This window comes from Leptonychotes weddellii, chromosome 2, assembly GCF_054177405.1.
Source record: "Leptonychotes weddellii isolate Sample4059 chromosome 2, ASM5417740v2, whole genome shotgun sequence".
Taxonomy (NCBI): domain Eukaryota; kingdom Metazoa; phylum Chordata; class Mammalia; order Carnivora; family Phocidae; genus Leptonychotes; species Leptonychotes weddellii.
The window spans coordinates 71799816-71824825 of NC_138370.1; the positions used below are offsets into that span (position 1 = coordinate 71799816).

The 25010-nt window shown below is 36.6% G+C and overlaps 1 protein-coding gene across 1 annotated transcript in view; it reads left to right on the forward strand.

Moving 5' to 3' along the window:
* INPP4B (inositol polyphosphate-4-phosphatase type II B) overlaps nt 1-25010 on the forward strand; it is a 631805-nt gene that overhangs the window by 507708 nt on the left and 99087 nt on the right. The window contains exons 16-17 of the mRNA XM_081813115.1: nt 5726-5929; nt 21896-22055. Of these exons, the coding sequence (XP_081669241.1) occupies nt 5726-5929; nt 21896-22055 (364 nt within the window). The remainder of the gene's footprint in view (nt 1-5725; nt 5930-21895; nt 22056-25010) is intronic.

Sequence of the window (25010 nt, forward strand, 5' to 3'; positions counted from 1 at the left end):
GTGGGAGGGATGGGGTGGCTGGGTGATAGACACTGGGGAGGGTATGTGCTATGGTGAGCGCTGTGAATTGTGTAAGACTGTTGAATCACAGACCTGTACCTCTGAAACCAATAATACATTATATGTTAAAAAAAAACAAGATAGTAGGAAGGGAAAAATGAAGGGGGGAAATCAGAGAGGGAGATGAACCATGAGAGACTATGGACTCTGAGAAACAAACTGAGGGTTCTAGAGGGGACAGGGGTGGGGGGATGGGTTAGCCTGGTGATGGGTATTAAAGAGAGCATGTATTGAATGGAGCACTGGGTGTTACATGCAAGCAATGAATAATGGAACACTACATCAAAAACTAATGATGTAATGTATGGTGATTAACATAACAATAAAATTTTTAAAAAAATGAAAGGCAAGTCATGGACTGAGAGAAAATATTTGTAAAATATTTTCTTACAAAGGACTTATATCAGAATATGTATTCTTTCAACTTAATTATAGGACAAACAACTCAATTAAAATTGGGCAAAAGAATTGAAATGACATTTTACCAGAGAAGAGGTATGAATGACAAATAAATATATGTAAAGATGTTCATCATCATTTGTTTTTAGGGAAATGCAAAATTAAACCAAAATGAGATAGTACTAACTACCCACCAGAATAGCTGAAATCAAAAAAGTTCAGCATTTGAGAAGTTGGGGAGGATATGGAACAACTGGAACGTTCATGAATCATTTATAGGTACACAATTTTTTGTACACTCTGAAAAACAGTTCAGCGTCTCATAAAGTATATATATATATATATTTTATATATATTTATATGATCATATATGTATATGATCTAGCCAACCCAAGAGAAAAGTCTCTTACATAAGTTGGAAGGTAATTGAGTAAGGAAGGACTGGATACATGCTTGGTGAAGACCATCCTCATAGGAATAGAGAAATTGAGCTAGGACAATGAATTTGAGTTCTTGGACATTATTGGCCATTGCAAAATGTCAGGATTGCTCTTGGGGAAGCTTGCTAAAAAATAAAAATTCTGTTTCAGCAGTTCTGAGCTGGGACTCAGGAATCTACATGTTAATATTGGTGGCCTTGAAAAACATCCTCTAAAAAGGAGCATTAGCTTAAGAAAAATAAATCAACCAGTAAGGAGACTATGGGAAGTATCCACATGGAATGTAGAAAGGATCTTAACTGGGACTAGCTGTGGAAATATAAAGTAAGGACTAATCTTTGAAATTACTGGAAAGGTATAACTAGCAGAAATTAATGACTAATATAGAAATAAGTGTTGCTGAAGATGATCCAGACATTTTGGCTCTGAGTTGCTGCATAGTGACAGTACCACACAGTTTGAAAAGCTGGGCAGAACACATTTATTAAAAACACTTGAGATCAGGCTGTGACTTCTAACCTTGAAAGACTTTCATATGGAAATAGGTGACAGTGCTGGTTCAGGAGGTGGGTAGAGATGGATTTTAGAGACAGGGGCATAAAGATGATAGTTGACACTATGGAGAAATGCATTATATCACCAGTAGTGAAAAAAATGCTTACAAGAAAGTGGTTTAAGGTCCCTTAGGATCCACTTACCATATTTTAAATGAACCTGGAACAATGAGTCAACAAAGGAAACTGAACAGTTCAAGAAAGAGGAGCATGGAGCATAAATAGAAGAGTGCACTTCACAGTTTACAATGAACTGCCATGAGGGTTTCACAGATAGGCATTGTAATTTTGTGCAAACTAGGGAAAAGTGATTATGTGATTTCACCAAGGTCAAGTGAATAATTTGTATGATCTGCTCAGATGTCAATTAACTCTCCTGAAGGTTCAGTATTCTTTTCTTTGGGGAATGTTGAACACATTATTAATGTACTAATTACAGAGTATAGCACTATTGCCCTATGAAATAATTAAAGCTTATCAATTTTTTAAAAATAACCGGGAGTGCCTGGGTGGCTCAGTCGGTTGAGCAACTGACTCTTGGTTTCTGCTAGGGTCATGACCTCATTGGTCATCGGATTAAGCTGTGCCGGGCTCCCCACTCACTGGAGAGTCTGCTTGAGAGATTCTTTCCCTCTGCCCCTCCCCCCTCAAATAAATAAATAAATCTCTAAAAAATAAAAATAACCAGACTTATTGTGGTGATAATTTTGCAATATATATAAATGTTGAATCCTTATACTGTACACATGAAACTGATAATATTGTATATCAGTTATACCTCAATCATAAAAAAGAAATCATATGGTATCAGATAGGAACCAATGTAGCTGATGAAAACAAATGAAGCTAGTTGGGTGTAAAACAATAGGGAGTAGTAGGGTCCAGAAAAAAAATAAACAGGATTCTTTTTTGCCATGTACATGACTACTACAATAGTAATCACCTGTTTATGTCATTGGCTCCTTCTGTATTGCAGGTGGGATTAGGCATAGCTTTGAATTTTTTTCAGCGAAAAAATGAGATTCTAAATAGAATGATACTTTGCTTAATTTGTTGAGATCTCTAGTTAAAAAGAGTGGTTTTAAATAAACATATTCCTAACTATTCCTCTGCCATTAATATTTAACCTAGGAAATTCATCCCCAGGAGAAGTAATTTTACTGGTTTTATACTTGCAGATAATTCTGTGTGATACTTTGAAGAATATTTGTATGAGAATATGAATTGGAAAAATGTCAGTAAGGCAAGAAAACATTTCATTTTTAAGATAACATTTCTCTCTCTTTTTTAGTATCAAACAAATGAAATGATCTACCTCAGGTTCAGAGCTTATGCTTTTTTTTTTTTTACTGTATTATTAAACTATTTTAAATAAATTGTTTTGCCTACCCTTAGGATAACATTTAGACAGCCTTTTTGTTTCCTTTTTTGCAGTGTGAGCTGAGTCAGAAAAGGAAAAAGGTTTTCAACACTGAGTCAATGGGCAACTCAGAGACATGGTCACATCCTTCTCATGACTTTAACTTCCCTAATACCATCTCAGTTGCAACAACAGCAGCATGCAAATGTATTGGAATTGAGTGATTACATTAATCTCTTCAAGCTCATTTATTTTGACTGTAAAACATCAGGGTATACATTGGTCTACATTTACTAAGTAGTGCTGGTCAAGAAAATTTGCAGGTCATATGGTTATAGCAATGGAATATTTAGCTATTTTCTAACAAAGTGCAATTCCGTGCAAAGGATCTTGGTGATTCAGAGAGTTTCCAAAGAGTCAAATCAATTTTTCAATATAGACACAAGTGTTTCTATAGGATTTTGTGTGTTCATTCAGCTACCCCCCAAGAAAATTCTGGGTTGTAAAATTGCAAGAATATAGTGTATTATCTTTGATGTCTTTGGTGGTAAATCAACCCAAATGAGATTTGAATAAATGGAGTGGAATCTCTGTGCATGCATGCAATGGGAAGAAAATGATGGCAATTATAAGAACTGTAGATTTCATTGGGTGTGAATAGATATTCAGCTACATAGTAATTAGGTGACTGTTATGGAGCCTGGAGCTGTAGTAGCAGGAATTCAAAGAAGGCAAGCTGTTTTGCTCTAAAAATAAATCAAAAGAATTTATTGAAACTATCAATAAAGAAATAGTTTAGTTAAGCTGAATGGAAGTAAATTTGCATTTTTAAATATTTAAATTCACATTGATGGATCTATCCATGCTGTATGAAAATTATGTAAATAACATGTTTCCCCATTTTGCTTTAACTATACTGCCTTGTCTGAGTACTGTCTAGCTAAATTTTTCATCAGTATTTTTTTGGTAACTTTCATTCTCATTTTAACACTTCATTGTGAACATCAATTAACACTTCTCTTTGTGCCTTTTCAGTATAAGCTGCCTTTTTCTTTTGTTTTCCTAACTCATTACCAAAATATTTTTCAACCTTTTATTCTTGTATATTCTTTTTTTTAAAATATTTCTCATCTACTTACCTTCAGAGTGCTTTCAATATGACCAATAAGATTCAAAGAGTATTTAAAAACATCCAGTAAAGTTTAACAGTGAAGATAGTTACATCGGCAATTATAGACATGAATAAGAGTGGATAGATATCCAAAGCACTCGGGGAGCTTGGAGTTAAGGAAGAAGGGGAAGAAGGACAAAAGCATGCAGGTGATGGTGGGTTGGTAGGTGGTGTGGAGTAAGGGGAAAAGCTCCTGAATTTGTTAGAAAATTCAGGTTCTGTTCCATTTGTGTTACCAGTAAGCAGTCTGTTCTAGGACGGGGCACCACCCTTGTTCCTTAATTTCCTATCTGGTTAATGAAGAGGTCTGACTTTAAGGTCTCTTCCAGCTCTAGAACTTCATGATTGATTGCAAAGACTTAACTATGTAAATATAACATAGTCTTATTAAGCAGTTGTTTTGCATGGGGTTTAGCTGGTTTTCTTTTAATTGCTGACACTCACAACAGATTTTTTTTTTGGGATAATTTAGTAACCATTAGTTAGACGTGCCATTGTTGACGGTACATCGAGAATGAGCCAATAAAGGATTACCTTGAGTTACAGCAATGGTGAAGTCAGCATTACGTCCAAGTGTCTCGTTAAATGGGGATGGCATCAACTATTATTCAAAATAATGCGTTGAGTTAAAGGGCTCCTTCCTAACAGATTACAAAGTGTGAATGTGTTAACAATATGAGTCAATGTTTGAGTTACTTCTCTACTCTTTGACTGAGTAGATTGTTAGACCACATGCATGTTAAGCATAGTATAATACAGAAAATCAATTACAGCATCCTCCAGTAGAGTACAGGGTGAAGCTATTAAACATTTCATCAGGAAATTGCAAAGTACTACTGTAAAGTTCTTTATTGTTGGGAAGCCGTCATTTCTATAGTACTTACTTGTAAAAATCTACCAAGGCAAGTTTCACAGCAGCCTCATTAACACTGAGCATTACTGAAACCATTTGGTGGAGGAGACAGTTTAGGGGGTGATAATAAGGAATAAAAAACAAATATTGTCATGGGAAGACTGCCTGTGCCATCTCTACTGTTAAAATCTACTCATGGGGCACCTGGGTGGCTCAGTTGGTTAAGCGACTGCCTTCGGCTCAGGTCATGATCCTGGAGTCCCGGGATCGAGTCCCGCATCGGGCTCCCTGCTCGGCAGGGAGTCTGCTTCTCCCTCTCCCGCTCCCCCCTCTTGTGCTCTTTCTCTCTCTCACTCTCTCTCTCAAATAAATAAATAAAATCTTTAAAAAAAAAAAAATCTACTCATGATGCTAAGAAGAAAAAAATTTTCTCCCTCTATTTTTAAGATGCATCTTCCTTTCTTTAGACTTTCATTCTGCTTAAAATATAGAATATACGTAGTCTCATCACATTTTCTTTCAAGGTGCATTTGGAATTACTTGAAAAGCGCAGTAGGTAGATGGTGTTCAAATGATCATCTCTAGTGAAATTCATCTTCAAAGACAGAATTTGGAACTAAAAGAGAGGGGCTGAGGAGACAGCTGGTGTTTAGAGTGCCCACAGAACCTCAGCATTAACTTTTAGAACAGGAGGACTCAAGGCCTTGGCAGCATCCCAAAACTCAACCATTTTCATTGATTGGTGTGAATCATTTTCTCTCTCTGTTGCCTGTACTTTTTCCACCAGGCACACCACTTACGTGCCAACAAATCTGCTGTTGACCTTCCCATAGCTCTGTGCTGGGATGCCTACCACGGTGTTTCTAATCCTTGTCAATTTCATTCCAGACAGAGCTTTTTGTACATGCCTTCAAGGATCAGCTGGTCAGAAGTGCTCTCTTAGCCCTCTACACTGCCAGACCAGGAGGTGTCCTGAAGAAACCACCGTCTCCTAAGAACAGCACAGAGGAGAGCTGTCCCCAGGACCCACCCCCGCTGATGAAAAGGCAGGACTCCATACCACATCATTCAGACTATGATGAGGAAGAGTGGGTAAGCCTCATGCACATCACTTGCCTCCTAATGTTTAGTCCTGAAAAGGAAAGCAAGAAAGATGAGACATCTCTGCTTTTCATCAGAACAAGTAGGGAAGTAGTCATAATACAGACTGTAGATAAATAGGGCACTTTTTTCCTTGGGGGCAAATTATAAATGTGAGTTTTATTCCTGATCACAATCATTTAGCATAAAAATTTATATATATATATATATTTGGATATATACACACACACACATATATATATCTCCAAAATGTCATAAAAGCAAAAATGCCACAATTACAGGATTCTATAATACTTTTCTGTATTTATTGCCAAGGTATTATAAACCATTAAAATTGTGTTTTTTAGAAAAAGAGTCAGAAAATCACTCATAATCCACTACTTGTTGCAAATATTTTCTTGTTGCAATCTAGTGTTTCAGTTCTAGACATACTTCAAGAAGTATTAGCATTTCAGTGGCAGTGGATATATAGATGTCTTAAATCCTTCTTGTTCATGATTCTATTATTTAAAACAAGATGTTGTTCCAGGTGCTCTAAAATTGGCAAAAGGATGGCTACATAAAAGCATCTGAAAAAACAGCTAGTAAAGGCAAAACACACACACACACACACCAAGAAGAAGCCACCATGGTAATAAGAACTCTAGTTGGATAGAATAAGATAAGAAAAACATGAAGGTTCTGGGCAAAGGGGAACAGTGTTATTCCTGAATAAACACATATTGATTATCCAGGAACCATCCAAAGTATGTGCACATCACACACAGAGAAGGAAACTCTTTACTGTATCACGAGTTTAACCAAGAAAATTGTATTCTAGCCATATAGATGGTAAATAGTTAATGACTACTTTTTTCTGCCACCCGAGAATTTAAGAGCGTTTGGAGAGTAAATTATTTGAAAGGTCCGGCTCTCTCAAAAAATTTTGCTATCTGAAGGGCTGGGAAGTGATGCCTGTCTTTGTTTTGATAAAATTTCTATCACAGGAAAGACAGAGCTGCGTTCCAAGAGGTAAATGCTGAATAAGTATTTGTTGCTGCTGATTAAGATTACGTTTCTCCCACTGAAGCGTTTTCAAAAGAGCAAATCTAATATTTCTCCCCTTTACCTTCACCTTCTTCTTCAATTTATTCACAGCTCCAAGGCGTATGTACCTCTTAACCTCTCTGAAGTTCAATTTTCTCAACTATAAAGTGAAAATAACAGCCCCTGTTCTGTTTAGCTCTTCAGGTGGTCACGAGATAAATGACTTACTTGTGCAATAAGGGCCCCATTACCTGGAAAGGCCTAGGCAAATGCTTTGTATTAATTTAGTATTATTCCTATACGTTGTCTTTTTTAAGATGCATACATTAAATGGTCTTATGATGGGGATTAATACTATCCCTTGAGGTAAATGGGGAGACTGGATCTAGCATAAAATGTGTATTGGGAATTTTAAAGAGTTTGAGTAGGTATAGGAAATAACTTGTATTTCCTTTAATTAAACATACAGTGTTAACCTTGTGACAAATAATTTCCATTTTTATGTTAAATGAAGTGAGAATTTTGAAATTGGGTATCTTTTGTTTTGATCATTTTCACCTCGTGGTCATGTAAATCCTCCCTCCCCCACACCTTGCTGCTTTCCTGCTGCTCAAAAGTGTCCCTCTTCTGCCCTCCCTCCTTATTTCCTTTTCTTTAGATAATTTTTGAGACCTTCTATATTGTAGGTGCTCCAAATGGGAGGTTAAGTGACACTAGATCCTTAGGGTCTAGAAGTCAGAGTCTCATAGTGGATAAAACATGTTAGCAAATAGTTACACAATGTTGTAACCAAGGTTGGAGAGTGCCAGGTGGTAGAAAATAGGCTCTGCTAATATGACTTCCACTCAAGATTGTATGTACAGGGGCGCCTGGGTGGCTCAGTCGTTAAGCGTCTGCCTTCGGCTTAGGTCATGATCCTGGGGTCCTGGGATCGAGCCCCACATCGGGCTCCCTGCTTGGCGGGAAGCCTGCTTCTCCCTTTCCCACTCCCCCGCTTGTGTTCCTTCTCTCGCTGTCTCTCTCTCTCTGTCAAATAAATAACTAAATAAAATCTTTAAAAAAAAAAAAAAAAAAAAAAAAAAAAGATTGTATGTACAGACGCTTTCATGAGGGGAAGAGAAGGAAGAGCGTGAGAGATGGGCGGTGGGCTGACAAGGTTTTTGTGGTGAGCCGTTCTGTGTTCCTGTGCATCTGCTCTGCCTGGTTCACTGTGCCCCATGCTAGAGACAGAAAGAAACACCCGGGGACGCAAGGGACTCCACGGCCTGTTCAGGGTTCTAGAAAGACAAGTGACAACTGCAGAGCAACTTGGGGTTGTACGTGGGATAAAGCTGGCAGGAGGCTGGTGGTCATGTGGATTCCCAGAAGTAAAATTCTTAAGACGTAGAAGGGAATAGAAAGTTAACCCTTCAAGAAAGAGAATGACTTTCAGACAGGCACACAGCAGCTGACATAGGAGAGAGAGAGAGAGAGAGAGAGAGTGTGTGTGTGTGTGTGTGTGTGTGTGATTATTATCATTAGTTGTTTCTTTGTTTTGCTTCAAAGATGGTGAAAATTGAGCATGTTTATACTCCAAAAACTATTTGAGAAGCAGATAGGTGATGACTGGTAGAGTGAGGCCCTTTCTCCGGAGAGAGGAGATGATTCTAGCACACAGGTAGAGCAGTCCTGGGCAAAGTGGGCTTATCTGCTGAGACTGCAGGGAGACTGTAAAGATCAGCTTCACTTTTGGGAGGCTGGATGAGGCTGGATGGCTTCTTTTATGTTTGTTTAAAATATTTTCCCAGTTGTATTGAGATACAGCCGACATATAACACTGTATTAGTTTAAGGTGTACATGATAATGATTTGGGAAATCATTACCACAATAAATTTAATTAACATACATCACCTCACATAGTTGAATTATTTTTCTATGAGAACCTTTATCATCTATTCTCTTCACAACTTTAAATATACAATACAGTGTTGTAGTGACTATAGTCACCACACTGTACATTACCTCCCCATGACTTATTATCTTATAACTGCAAGTTCATACCTTTTGACCCCCTTCACCTATTTATCCCAACTCCTACCCTCAGCTCTGACAACCATCAGTGTGTTCTCTTTTTCTATGAGTTTGTTTTTTCTTTGTTTGTTTTTAGATTCTATATATAAATGAGGTCATACAGTATTTGTCTTTCCCCATCTGACTTATGTTCACTGAGCTTAATGCCTTCAGGGTCCATCCATCTTCTTACAAATGGCAGGATTTCTTTCTTTTTATGGCTGAATGATATTCCACATATATACCACATTTTCTTTGTCCATTCTTCTGTCAGTAGATTCTCAGGTTGCTTCCATATCTTGGTTATTGTAAATAATGCTGCAATGAATATGAGCGTGCAGATACCTCCTTGAGATCGTGATTTCATCTCCTTCAGGCATATACATACTTAAAAGTGGAATTGCTGGATCATATGGCTGTTCTATGTTTAGTTTTTTGAGGGACCTCCACACTGTTTTTCAGTGTGTTTCTGCACCAGTTTACATTCCCACAACAGTACATAGGATTCTCTTTTTTCCACATCCACATCAGCATTTGTTATCTCTTGTCTTTTTGTTGATAACCATTCTAACAGGTATGAGGTGATATCTCATTTTACTTTGGATTTGTATTTCCCTGATGATGAGTGATGTTGAGCGCTTTGCCACGTACCTGTTGGCTCTTGGTGTGTCTTCTTTGGAAAGATGTCTATTCACTTCCTCTGGCCACTTTTTAAATTTTTTTCCATTGAGTTGTGTGAGTTCTTAATGTAGTTTGGATATTAACCTGAGTGCTTTATTTTATCCTTAAAATAGAGTTATGTGCAAAGAGAAGGGGAAGAGGAGAATAGGCTGAGGAGAGGGGTAAAAGTTTCAAATAGGCACCAAAGAAAATAGGTAGAGGCCCTTACTAGCAACATTTGGAAAAATTAGGAAGAATCCTGGTCCTCGTGAAGGACCAGTCAAGGTTGCAGTAGGAGTCTGTGTGGTTATTAGTTTACCCTTTATTATTCTTTTGGGAATACTTTCCTAGTCTTGACACTAGGAAAAAGTCATACTGATTTGTTCTTCCAATTAATGTGGAAGAGTCCTGTGAGTTTCTCAGCTGTTTTGGTTTCCTTCACAGGCAAAAGGGTAGGATAATAATAAAGATCTGCATCTCCCTCTTTATCTTCTTTCATATTATTTCTGAATTTCCTCCAGAACCCGCTGTTGCTAGAAGGTATGAATACTTTGTCTAAATTTACCACAATTACAAGGAAAATCCTTCCCACTCAGAAAAGTTGCTTCTCTCTCCTCCTAATATAATTTGACTCTGTGTACAAATGTAACTAACTTTGATTGTTACATAACATTCTAATTGATTTTCCATAGCAGCCACTTTCTACTAAAAAGATACCTTGGTTAAAAGATAGAAATCCCTTACTTAAAAATAAATTTACCGAAGTCATAACCATTTAACGTTATTTTCAAAGCTTTATCTAACTTTGAAAAGTTGAGTAAATCCAAAGAAAATGTAGCTAATTGAAAATGCCTTTAGGGCGCCTGGGTGGCTCAGTTGGTTAAGCGACTGCCTTTGGCTTAGGTCATGATCCTGGAATCCCGGGATCGAGTCCCACATCCGGCTCCCTGTTCAGCGGGAGGTCTGCTTCTCCCTCTGACCCTCTTCCCTCCTGTGCTCTCTGTCTCTCATTCTCTCTCTCTCAAATAAATAAATAAAATCTTTAAAAAAAAAAAAGAAAGAAAATGCCTTTAGAGACAGTGCTATTAAATGAATTGGAAACATAACTTTGTGTACCACTTTTCTTAGTTAATTAGGTGTTAGAAAAAGTTTCAGCTCTGATTACATGTTTAATCAACTTTCTGAAATAATTCAGTGTTTTAAGTTAATTTAGTTAGGTTTCTGCAGTATATGAAAGTATTCTCTGATCATTTAAGTTGGTTTAGATTTGCACATAAGATTACAGTAGCTCCATTTAAAAAAAACATTATTTGTTTTATTTAATGTCTTACAATGATTGTAGTTTTAACAATCACTTAACTTGAACAACTATCTTTAGCCTCTTATAATAAATGTTGGAAAGTAAATATATACGTGTAAATTACTCTTGAATTCTGCTCTGTTCATATAAAAACCTTTCTCTCTGAGGTTAAGAGAAAGAATTTCTATTAATTCTAAATCAGTGTAAAGCTGTTCTCTTTTCAACCTGTTTTGTTGGCAAAATTGATGACATATGAATCTGGATAATAATTATCTAGTCAATATGGAAGAGATTGAAACTAAAATGATCATTGACAAAAAAAAGTGTCTGTTATTTGCTGAATTTTACTTATTAAATGATTGAATGCTTTAAAGATTTATTTTCCTGAAAATTAGTAAACAATCAAACCCAAAGGAATGTTGGGATTTTATGACAATCTGTGCAAAGAAATAAACTAATATAACATTCTTCATCTTTTAGCTGGTAAAAATGACATATTGCTTTTCTTTCTATTTATCTCTACAACAGATGCTTCTAGCAGCTGGGATTCCAAGATTAGTTTGTCCAAAATATGAAAGCATGTCATCCAACTAAAGTATTAAGTTGACCCAGTTTTTGTGGCTTCCAGTAATTATACTATTCTCTAGAACACTGTGATTTAACTTCAACATTACTACACTGATGGGTTCGAGGCTAAATCTGGCTACCCTCATTCAAAAATTGTTAAAAAAAAAAAAAGATAAACTTCTGATCCTTTATATTCTGATCCATTCCAACAGAGAGCAGAAGTAGGAAAACTATTCTTATTAGTTAGTCATATCCCAAATCCATTTTTTCAGTTGAACTAAATTTCTATAGCAGGCAACATTTCACCCTCCAAACTACCCAATTAATTCCCTTCTTTGTTTTGTAAATGTAAATCAAATTTTAAATTTTATTTCCATGCTTAAACTTGGGGAACATTTGCTATGACTTCTTATGGTAAAATGTGTTCATGACAGATAAGCACAATAGATGATCCACATTAATCTATAACAAATTTTCAATAATTTTATAGGTTATAGAAGCCAAAGCATAAATTTATAGTAATATTTATGTCAGACATCCTGTTAACAAAGTCATATATAACCTGAAAAAAATTGTGGTTTCTCTGTAACTCGGTATTCCCGAAGATTGCTTTTTGCAATGATATTTACATAAACCACTTTCTGGCATGTTCTTTACCAACATCTCACATTCCATTTTGTACTACAACTTTCTCTAATAATGTCTGGAACAAATATGAATGCTTAAGCTTCACAAGAGTATTGATAGAACTATTTATATTGCCATAATTAGTAACCATAAGCATACGTAGTTGCAAAATATTACTATTGAAGGCAAAACATATTTAGCCAGCCAGATACCTCCACGGGCAATCTGAAATGATCTGTATTCTCAATGTCACTTGCCATCTTCTGTCTCCATCTTAGACCTTGTCTCTAGGGAAAATAGTTCAGGCTGTGCATAATGCAGAGGTACCTATGCAAATTAATAATTCAAAGAGATCTTGTTTAGTTCTCTGACTGGCTAGAATTATTTTATGTGAAACCATTGACCTGATCTTAATAGGAAGGGAATAAATCTGATTTTTTAGAGGTAATTAATTCTTATAGACAACTAGATACTAACTTATGATTTAACTTTTCTAAAGCAACACCTTATATCTTAGTTATCTGAATGAATAAAATTTCCACTAAATTATGGCCATTTACTTCCAAATTTTATGTTATAGATAGAGATGTATGTAATATATATATGCATTCAACTCTAAAACATTTTGTATAATAAATCATTATTCTTACATCTTGTGATCATACAGCCTCATGAATACTGAATTATAATCATTTGTTTGTTTATGTATCTGTTTCTTCCATGTGTTCATGATCTTTGTAAGCTCCTGAAGGGCAAAGTCCGCATCATGATCACTGCTGTATCCCCACAGTTAGCAGGCCATCTTCTTATTTTGAAACATGGAATATTCATCCTTAATATGACTCGGCACTATGTCAGCTGCCTTTTCCCTTACTAGAATTCATGAATTATTCTGGGGATTTTGTTTTTCTCTTCTAGTCAGAAGTACCCAGCTATATACCTCTCTCCTTAGTGCATATCTCCTAGTGTCGTAATCAACTTGAGAGGTGACTATTCAAGTCCTCTTCCAGTATCTCCAAACATAGAAAGCAGTAAAATTCAAGATGGATACAGAACATCAGAGATAACCAAAGAACATGATGAAGAACATAGAACATGATGAGTTAAGGCCTTCAAAAGCTTCCAGAAACCCAGTGGTGGCAATTTTAATTGTATTTGATTATTCATGTGCTGATTAGAAAGGTCCTAGTTACACAGAAATTTTAGATGCTACCCAGCAAATATGATTGGAAATGACTGTTTTCCCCTTTCCCAGCTTTTTCTTTTTCATCCCTAATCATACATAATAGGGTTGTCTCGTTTTGTTAATCTTATAATGAGGAGGGGATATTGGAAGCATCCGCTCACCCCATCAGCAAGGGCAGGTAAAGACAGGGAGTATTAGGCTAGTTGTTCCCTATGTGGCAACTGAAATGTGTTCTATCATCTGTTTCCTTAATGGATGGGAAACATCCCTGAACTTCTCCAGTCCATTTCACTCAGGAGAAATGTGCTTGGAATACTTATCCAATATTAAAGTCCACGAAAGGTGATTAAGCAAAGTTCATGACTGTCCATTAAAATGCACAAATGTTCTATTAAAGAAAAGAAACCCCAAATGAGATCTTTATGTGCATCCATATTCATGAAATCCTGACAATTTCTAGATTTTCCCACATGAAGTTAATACATTCACCTTCAGTTCCCTGTTTTATAGCACCTAATACAGTGTTTTATACACACTAGTTCAATGTATTTTTCAGAGTTAATGTAGGAATAAATGAATAAATGGATTTGCTGAATCAGCAGTTCATCCTCCAACTCAAACTAGTGTTTTTAACAGAGATATTTTATTTTTATTAATGTAATGGTGATTTTCCTGTGGTTTCATATTGAATACCATCATCTCCCTTGGATTCTTTATTGATTCTTACAATGCCTGATTCAACATCAGATATTTTAATTTGCCTGTGTATAGTGAATATGCAAACTTGAATGAATATACACACATACTTTAGAAATTTATGATTACATTCAAATCAAGTGCTCTTAAACTTTAGTACATTCCTGTGTGAATAGTGAGTCATTATTTTCTATATAGAAATTTTTGAATCTCCGTACTTTAATGAATAGTTAAAAAAAATGCTGAGCAGGGCACCTACATGGCTCAGTCAGTTAAGCATTCGACTCTGGATTTTGGTTCAGGTAATGATCTCAGGGTCATGAGATTGAGCCCCACATTGGGCTCCCCACTGGGCATGGAGTCTTCTTAAGATTTTCTTTTTCCATCTACGCCTCCTCACCCCACTCATGCTCACTCTCTCTCTCTTTCAAACATAAATAATAAAAAAGAAATGCTGACATATATATAGGCAGACTGTTGACTTGATGTATCAGGGTACATTCCGTTAAAAAAAATCAATCCTGGAAATTGATTAAATGCAACACACTAACTGATAATGTCATATAATTCAGCCAGTTGTGCAACTGTCTAGTGATGTGCAGATAACATCCAATTACCAACTTAAAATTAAAAGCTTTAGTTATTCAGTGGATTTTTTTTTGTTAATAAACAAATGCTTTATGTAATGTTTTCACCGAATTGAAAGCATTAGCATGATGTGGCATTTATTAGGTTGAATGCAGTCATTCAGAGTATGAACTTGGTTCTAAATTTAATTTGAAGTTTCATGTGATAATACTTACTACAGTTGTATTTTTTACTTGTAAGTCACAGGTTGGTAAGTCAATCAACAGTTGTTAATTAAGCATCAATAGTGTATAATAATGCTATATTGCTAGTTGGGGGAAAGCAAATTAAGTATAAAATATGGACCCTCAAAAGCCATATCATCTAATTCAAGTGAATGGCCAGAACTCATAAAATAAGCAGAGATATTGAAAGATATGGAATCTTTCCCAGATGGAGGTGGTTGTGTGATACACATTAAACATGTCGAAAATATTCAGAGAGAAGTTATATGAAGGTTGGAGAGGATGAAAAAATCATCCCTTCCTTCCTTCTTTCTAATTCATTCATTCACTCATTGGATTCATTCTTTTATTTATCTATTACCTGATGAGTACCAGGACCTGAGAATAAGAGGATTAATTAATAATAGTCATTGCCCTCATAGAGCCCACTGTTATGCAGAGAGAACAGAATGAACCATTCTTGGAGATAATGAGATTTGAGTGGGTGAGAATTTGGATTGATGGAAGGTGAGAGAAGGTATTCTAAGCATGTGTCAAGATAGAAATATTAGTTCCTCCAAGATTTCCTTCGTATCTTTGATGTTGAGCACTGAGCAAGCTTGTAGCAGATGCCCAGAAAGTATATGTTGAGCTAATTAATAGCATGTATCTAGGACAGCAAGGAGACTGACCTGGGGAAGTTTTCATTTTGAAGATTAACGAGAAATAAGGAGAATTATGTAGGTCAACAACACAACTGCAGACGTGCCTCCGGGCTGAGAGAAGAATGGATACTTGCTGCAGTAGAAAGCCTGCTTTTGATCAGAGGAGTGATGATCTGAGTATGGTGGTGGATAAGGTGAACGTGCACTCATGTGTAGACCTGATCCTGTGATAGTTGATTGTATGGGTCTGGCCAAGAGCCAAACCAGGAGAATGTGGAGAAGTCTACTAGAGAAACAGTAGCTGACTAGCTGAATCCACTTCTATGACTAAGAACTGAATTTCAGGGTGAGGCCAGCAGTGTGGTTATCAGGAAACAAAGGTCAGGGATTTTTTACATGAGTAATTAGGTGAAGTTAAGCAGGAGGATCAATAGGAAGCAAAGGTTGGGGAATCTCCCTTAATTCTGATGGATATCACATGTCTGGCTATTTTTAATGCACACGATGTGTATGTCTATATGCGTGTGTGGAGGTGTGTGTGTGTGTGTGTGTGTGTGTGTGTACTACCTACTGTGGGCCATACATGTGCCAGTTTGTGCCACAGAGTATTTTAAGTGCAACTCCTTTTACCCCACAGTCTGGTAAAGTAAGGATTTAGAGAGAAGACCCAGCAAGCTATTGAAACAGAGAAGGTTTGCAGTGTTGAGGAATGAGGCCAGTCGAGTACCACTTGCTCTCAGTCAACTCAAGGATAAACTGAAGCTTCTCTTTGAATATGCCATTGGCCATATTAATTCACTGGCCCGTTCTAATCAAAGTCCTCAAAAATTGGTAATGACAAGTGGGAAATTGTACATAGAGATATAGATAAAACAAAGCTACTTTGGACCCCCATTTCAGCTCTCAGTCTGTCTTCACATTCTTGCTGATCGAAAATTGGCCCCGGAAAAATTGACCAGTTAAGCATTGCTGAGCTTTTTTTTAATTTTTATTTTTTTAAGTTAACTGCAGATCCAAAGGAGTCAGGATTTTTTTCCCTAGCACCAATCTCATACAAGGGTGGCATGCAGAGTAAGCACCATGTCCCCTGCCCTCATGGCTTACTTTGCGAGGTGCAAAGTCCCCCTGACTACTCACTGCCACGTCCATTAAATCTGTGCATCTATTGCCATGGGCTTGACCTGCACGTAGCTTAGGTCCTAACCCCAAAATAAATAAGGACCAAAATCAGCACCTGACTCAGAATGGAATAAATATTGCTACTAGTTCCCCGCTGACCTTGTGCCCCCATTGCCGAGAAATAGTTTACAGCCCTTCACCTCCAAGAAGATGGATTGTCTAAAGGCTCCATTAAGGTCAAGGACACCAGTTAGGCTCCATTTAATAAAGGTTAGACTGTAACCCACCAATTTTCCATTACTTACTTCAGCAGGAGACATAGGATAATGGTTGCTATTTATGGGGGGGGGGAAGGCCCAGCAAGATGTTTTTCTGATACGTTGTTGTTTTAGTTTGGTTTTGGTTTGGGTTTTGGTTTTGATTCATTTTGTTTTGTTTTGAAACCTCGCAAGTGGCTGTGGAGCTAAGCAGGATCTAGAGTAGTATCCCTGACCTGAAAAGGGGAAGGATGGAAGCACCATGGACTATAGCCACATTCTTATGCTTCCACTGTCTTCACCCCACTGACCAGCCTTTTTTCTTCGTGGCAGCAATCTGAAACATATTGTGTGATCTTAGTAGGGAGAAAATGGAGTAGGCCCCAGCCATACTAGCAATCTAAGCAAAAAGAAGCTTCTACATGGACTGTCCTTATGAGTGAAAATTATCAGAATTAGAATGCATTTTCGATGATCATTTTCCTTTGTGTGAATGCTTTCACAGAGATATTATGGAAAGTGGTTTGTTTAGGAGAGAAATCAGATATTTAAGGTTTCCCTTCAAGAATATTGCCTATCTATTTTTAGCATCCTAATTTCAAAATAATGATTTTGCTAAGAACAATTAATAATTATCTCCTAGAAATTGAGTTATCTTTCCTCCCTATAACCCATTCCCAGCCACATGAATAGATTTTGGGTTTTGATGCTGACACTGTCCTCTGTTTATGTAAGTCACTTATGTCCTTTGACCCAAGTTCATTGACCTTTCAGCTAAGTGATTGTTCTATCCTTGATTGTATGACCCTCTTGATTTCAAACTTAAGGGTACAATGTGACCAGACTTTTTTCAGAGTCATCTCTTAGTGATTTGCCATTGGACTCATTTTCAAGTCTCAGATAACTGACACCTACTCTTGTTCATGTAAAGTGACACACGCCTCTGTGTGATCCTTCCTGTGGCTCCTTCTCCTGACCTTCCTCTGTCTAGCTTGTCCCCAGAGTTCTAGTAATCTCACAAAGAAGAATTCCTACTGTGTGCCACAATTCTGTGGGAGATCCTAGGGGAAGAATCAAGTCTTTGAAACCAGATAGGATTTCTAATTTAGTTATACCCATTTTCATGTGGAATGTTATTCAATATCTCTTACCTTAAGTCTCCTCGCCTCTAAAGACTGAGTCCATAATGTTCATCTTATGTGGTGATTTTGAAGGTAGATTAGCTAATTTCATATAGCAGGTGAATATAAATAGCAGCTCTCAATCTGCCTCTGGGTCGGAGTCATGTCTGTTCTCCTCTCTCCTCTACTCCATTTCTCTCTCTCTGCCTTTCCTCCAGGCCCTGTGCAGTGTAGTGAAGACACAGCCCTCAAACAACTCATAGACTAGTATGAGAGACAGCAATGCAAATGGATGACTTTAATCTACTTTGTAGATACCATAAAGCAAAAAGAAGCAGTGACTAGCAAAACTCAGCATTCTCTCCCCACCAGCTAGGCAGGATCTCCTCTCCAAAAGATAAAGACCAGCTTGAGTCCGCTTGGGGTCTCCTGCTGAGTGTGTCTTCAGTAAAAAAATTTGATTATGTAAGAATTATGTTATTTGTTTTGCATAAGAAACTGCTCAATTTCTCACCCCCAACAAACATCTTCCTAGCTCGTGTGTCTTCTAAGTATTTAATGACTTAAATGTTCTTCTACTGTTTGCCACCTAACCTCTTACCATATGGTTGTTGGTCTCATCCAATGAACATACTTCACTCTGCATCTCATGTCAATAAAGTTCTCTCTAACTGGCTGCAAAGATTACTTTTTCTGTGAGTATAATCCTATAGCCCAAAGTATCTTATAAAGGAAGAACAATATATAGGAGTAGAATGTAAAATTATCCTTTTATATATTCTTATATTCTGGCCCTTGGAGATGTAATTAAGAGAAATTGGTTAACCCCTTATATTACTTTCTATAAGAAAGGCAGCATGCAATACTACTTGATTTTTGATCAGAATATAAGGTTCCTCTCAACATGGGCAACAAGAAGAGAGTTGAAAATTTATCTCACGTACAAAGCTAATCTGGAAAATTAAGAATAATCCTCTACCCTTTTTTTTTCCCCTCAATAACAGAGTTTATTCCCAGTGTTAGCTGGAGAGTTACTTCATTTTTCCATTCAACAACTTTAAAGATGTAGTTGCTGGTGGAAATTAAGCCATATTCAGAATAGGGGCCAGTAAGTTTGTTACTGTGGTCGGAAATGTAAGCTCCTCACCAAATCCCAATACAAGTGATGTCAGGACCTCAGTTTGCTTACCTTTCCCCATGTTTCATCCCAGAAGAAGTGAGCTTTGTTAGGTCTCCTGGGTCATACCTCAGAGGTACCTCCTCCTTATTTTCTCAGAGAACAGGCAGGGCATAAAGCAATTTATGGATGTGATTGGTGTCTTAGTTTCCCTTAGAAGGGAAGGACTTTTAATTTTTTGGTGGAAGAAATCTGCCTTAAAGGGAAACATTTTTATGATTATTTATGATTAATAGCATTATTTCACACCCAGGATTATAAGGTGATAAAAAGCAAGTTTGATTCATTTAGGAAAACCAGTAAGAATAGGATGTGATTTTGCCAAATTGTAATAATTTTCCAAGCACTTTCATAGAAACTATGTTATTGGACTCCCACTGCAGCATGGTGAGGTAAGCAGGGCATTCTAAACTGTAGATGAACCAACTGTGACTCCCCAGAAATGAGGCGGTTTTCCCAAGTTAGCATGTCATGTAGGTGGATCTCGAACTTAACTTTTTAAACTTTGAATGTTCTACTTTTCCCCCTCTGCTGTAGTATGCATATCTGTACACTCCCATATCTGTTTGTTACGTTATTCAACTAATTTAGTCTTTATAAGACAACCATCCAATAATCTAAACTCAACTATAGTTCTTTCTTCCTAGATTTATCTTACCCAAAATTAGTTTCTTTGTTTATAAACTAGCAAAATTAACTTGGATAAAAATATGCTTTTGGGTAAAAATGTATAAGCTACTAAAGAAGTACTATAATTAAGTATGATCTTTGCATTAAGTGCTATTCCAAATAGCTCTGAAATAGCTCTATTACAGAGAAAGATGCAAGAAAAGCACCATAAATCCATTTGGTTCTTATGTGATACATAAGATACACCTAACATGTGTACTCAGGTCCTTCAGAGAAACAGAAGCAATAAGATCTATATATTTTTTTTAAAGATTTTATTTATTTATTTGACAGAAAGAGACAGAGCGAGAGAGGGAACACAAGCAGGGGCAGAGGCAGAGGGAGAAGCAGGCTTCCCGCGGAGCAGGGAGCCCGATGCGGGGCTCGATCCCAGGACTCTGGGATCATGACCTGAGCCGAGGGCAGACGCTTAATGACTGAGCCACCCAAGCGCCTCTAGATCTATATTATTTATTATAAGGAATTGTCTCACACAATTCTGGAGGACGAGAAGTTCCAGGATCTGCCATCTGCAAGATCTGCCATCTGCAGGCTGAAGACCCAGGAAAGCTGGTGGTGGAATTCAGTCTGAGTCTAAGGGCCTTAGAACAAAGGAGCCAGTGATGTATATTCCATTCCAAGTCTGAAAGCCTAAGAACCAGGAGTGCTGAGGGCAGAAGATCAATGTCCTGATTCAGTCAATCAGGCAAGAAGGATCACATCTTGACTTCCTCCACATTTTTGTTCTATCAGGCCTTTAATGGATTGAATGATGTTCACCCACATTGAGGAGGACAGACTGCTTTATGAGTCCACTAATTCAAATATTAATTTTATCCATAAACACTCTTACAGACACACTCATAAATAATGTTTAGCCAAATATCTGGACGTCTTGTGATCCAATCAAGTCGACATATAAAATTAGCCATCACAGTTGGGGAGTCAGTGACTCCATCTAAATGATGTGGAGAGAGGAGCAAAAAGGGAAGCAAGGGATGAGAGGCTACCATAATGATAACTATATTTAAATTTTGTATTAAGAAATAACAACTTTTATGAATCAAAGAATTCAGTGTCATGAATTGCCCTAAACAAAAATGGATGCTAATCAGAATTGGTAGGTTGAGTGACAAAGAGACCCCCTAGTGGTAGGGGTTGCTTCCTAAGAAATAAATCAGCCACAATGACATTAATGGCTGTAGCACATAATATTGAGTAGAAGTTCTCAGATTTAGGGTGGTCAGAAGCACCTGAAGAACTTGTCAAAATTTCAATGAACGCTTTCTTCCTAGTGGTTCTGACTGACTTAGTAGGAGCCAACAATCTGTATTTTAATTCTCTGGGTCATTCTGTTAGAGGTGATGTGAAGACCACACTTTAAGAACTTTTGTTACCTAGGGCAGTCAAATTCATAGAGACAGAAAATACAATGATGGTTGCCAGTGGCAGGGGAGAGAAGAGTGGGGAGTTCATTTTGAAAGGGTAAAAGTTTCAGTTTGGGAAGATGAAAAATTCTAGAGAAGGATGGTGGTGATGGTTGTATAATAATGTGAATGTACTTAATGCCCTTGAACCGTACACTCAAAAATGGTTAAATGGTAAACAGTGTTATATATGTTACCACAATAAGGAAAAACAAAAATTTTGAATGCAAATTGTAGCTATCCTTTAAAAACATTGGTGTCTCTTTGCTTTCTTGCTAAATGTTGATAAGGAAAACAGATATGTCCAGTTTAAAATATCATAGGTTGTGTTCCATTGTGGATTAATATTTCACAGTAGTTCATCATTGTTTTATGACTTAGAAAAGATAATGACCTAAATAAAAAATTTATAGCACTTAAATTTTGCTTTACTAAGAGAAAACGGATTTCTTCTTGTACATTCATAGTCTGGCCAAATTAATGGGAGTGTGAGAATTAATCACGGAGTCTGCATTCTTATGATTGTTCCTCTACCTGCTTGTCTAAAATGGATTTGTCGGACGTTGCCTTATCTCGTGTTTGCAATAAAAATGTGTAGTGATCCTCATGCTCTTTTCAGGATAGGGTGTGGGCCAGTGTGGGGAAGAGCCTGAACTGCATTATTGCCATGGTGGATAAACTGATTGAAAGAGATGGTGGTGGTGAAGGCAGTGATGGCGGCAGCAAAGATGGAGAAAAGGACCCTTCTCTAGTGGACCCCATCATAACTCATCCAAGGGGTAAGGAGGCATTTTTTCCAATCACTGACTGAGTGAACAAAATGAGAAAGTCATGATAAAATGAGATAGAAAAAGAGGAGTCGATAGTGCCTTTGATGAAAGTGCTGATAGCATGCTTTTCCACTGCTCTGGCTTAGATGATAGAAGGCTATTTATCAAATTGCATCTCAGTTGTGTTTTCAGAACTGCTTGCAATGCTCATTTGTTTTTCTTTTGCTACACAAAAACCTTCTTGAAAGAAGAACAGGGTTTTCTTTTAAAGACTCTGACGTAGTTTAATCTACTTTGACACATTCCTCCAAATTTTTATTAGGAAGCAAAACAAGCATCTGCTCCTAAAACTCCTAGAAACTTCCAGGGATATTAGGACAGAGTATCTCATAATGGTTCCTGAAAAGAATGCAGTATGATAAAATACTTTTTGCCTTATTCTGGGGAATTTTTTTGTGAATTATCTCAAAAACATTAAGAAGGTTTGGTTCCATATAAGAAGAGTATGTTTGTGCATTATTCCCAAGACATGTTAGTAAGTCTCAGTTTTCATGGATGCATGTATACACACACATGGTTACATATGCATGTAGGTGTCTATGTGTGTGTATAGGTAGACACACAGATACATAGACACTTTCAGAAGTATGGCCTAATCAAATTTTTAACTATGGTTGTGTCCCTATGAATGGCTTTTTCGTCATTTTTTTTGTTAATTTGATTAATTTTGATGAAAAAACCCAGACAAATATCTGCATTTCTTTATGGTGGTAAGAACTGCTGTTAAAGTTGTTCCAGCCCTTTTGGTATCTTAAGTGTTTGGAGGGAATAAACAGTGTTGCCCTACTCTCTTCTTCTGAAATCTGCATTTCCTTTTACTTTAAGAAAATGAGTCAGAAGGAAATATGGATACTTATAAAATTAAATTTATGTTTTCCCAATTTGTTTTCCTGATTTTTCATTACTCACATTTTCATCAGGAGTTTAATTATGTGAAACATCAATCTTTCGTTACTTGATTAACAGTAGAACTATTTCTAAATTATGTTTGTAAACTATGGCTTTCTAAAGTTTTCTTACTGTAGATGGTCCTCATCTTCTACAGTACATTCACATGTGAAAGTTGATACTAATAGTCATTATGTTTATACCTACTTGGTTTAACTATATATAGGGATCCTCTTTTTTTTAACAATATCAGTTTTATTAGTTAATGGATCTAATGTCAGTTAGATTTTATGTCAGCCCCATAACTTTTACGTGAATCAAAGTGAAAGCTCGTCATAACTTATGTCATAAAGAAGTAGTATATTTCAATTTTCTTTAATTGAACATTTATTGACTATCATCTGTAAGCCAGACACTGGGCTGAGCTCTGGAAAGTGAGGTAAGGAAGCAGAATCCATTTTAGTGGCTTGTTCTGTGCATTGATGGGTTTTCAAGGCATAATACTTTTTTAGCAGGACTAAGATGAGGGTTACTGAATTTTGCCACATTTGTTTTGATGTTCCCCAAAACTTCTCATTGACAAGAGTTCCAGAATATTTGAAGTTACATATTTTACCTATATCTTGTATCAAAAGGTTGGATCTGTGGGATCAAAATTACATTTTAAAAAGTAAGAATATTTGGTAGGTAAATATTTGGTAAGATTAGGTGAATCACTTTCATTTGAACGTGAGGCATTGTTTGAATATAGTCTAAAGCCAGATAGAAGCTGCTGTCAATGCAGAATTCACAACTAGATGGGCTTTGCGGATGGTTAAAGTCAAATTACAGCATAGTGCCCTCTAAGTGATTTTATTTTCAATTTATGACCCGTATTTATTTCATCCATTCTTTTTTATGTTATAAACATTTTCAGGAGATATAACGATTTAAATGTGCAAAATAAAATAAATACCTTAGTCTAATAATGATTTAATATCATATTGTCAAATAATTTCAGAGTTAAAGTTTTTGTTAACATTTTACATGTTAGACAATTGTGTATAGAGTGCATGTTTTGGAGAGGACATTGGTGCCTAAAAGAAGATGCATAACACATACAAATAGATGTTTTACAGATGGATCTGTGCTCAGGTATACTTCAAATAGATTATGGATGCTGCATAGTTGGAGTGAGATTGATTAGCTCAATTATTTAATAATAATTTACTTTTATTATGTAATAATATATTAATAAAACAATTATTATGGTTGTTATAGTCTTCTTCTTAAAGTTAGGAAAAAAGCATTTTCAGTTTCTACCCTGACTTTTGTCACATAAAGCAATGCAATAGAGAAATTAATAGTGGTTTGTGGTGCTGATATAAAGCAAACAAATAACCAAAAGTCATGTATTTACCTACACTATCTCCCAAACTATTTCAGATAAAGATATTTGAGATACACATTGACTAATTATATGTACCCCAATTTACCTGTAGTTTTAAATTTTATTAGAAAAAAATAATAATTTAGAAAATTTGCAAGGAAAAACAAATAGGATTATGTATGATTTTTATTTTTTTATTTAACATACCCTTTGTTTACACACACACACACACACACACACACACACACACTGTAACCAAACTGGAGTACACATTGTAAATATAGATGTACTATAATGATATCCTGCGTATCATTATACTATGGATATTTCCTGAGAAGCATTTTCTGGAAATGACATTATAATGACTGTAAACTAATTTGTCAAAAGAGAAACCACTATTTTAGAAATGTAACTATTATAATCTCACTGCAGTTAACACATAACACATCTTTTTTTTTTTTTTTAAAGATTTTATTTATTTATTTGACAGAGAGAGACACAGCGAGAGAGGGAACACAAGTAGGGGGAGTGGGAGAGGGAGAAGCAGGCTTCCCGCAGAGCAGGGAGCCCGATGCGGGGCTCGATCCCAGGACCCTGGGATCATGACCTGAGCCGAAGGCAGACGCTTAACCGACTGAGCCACCCAG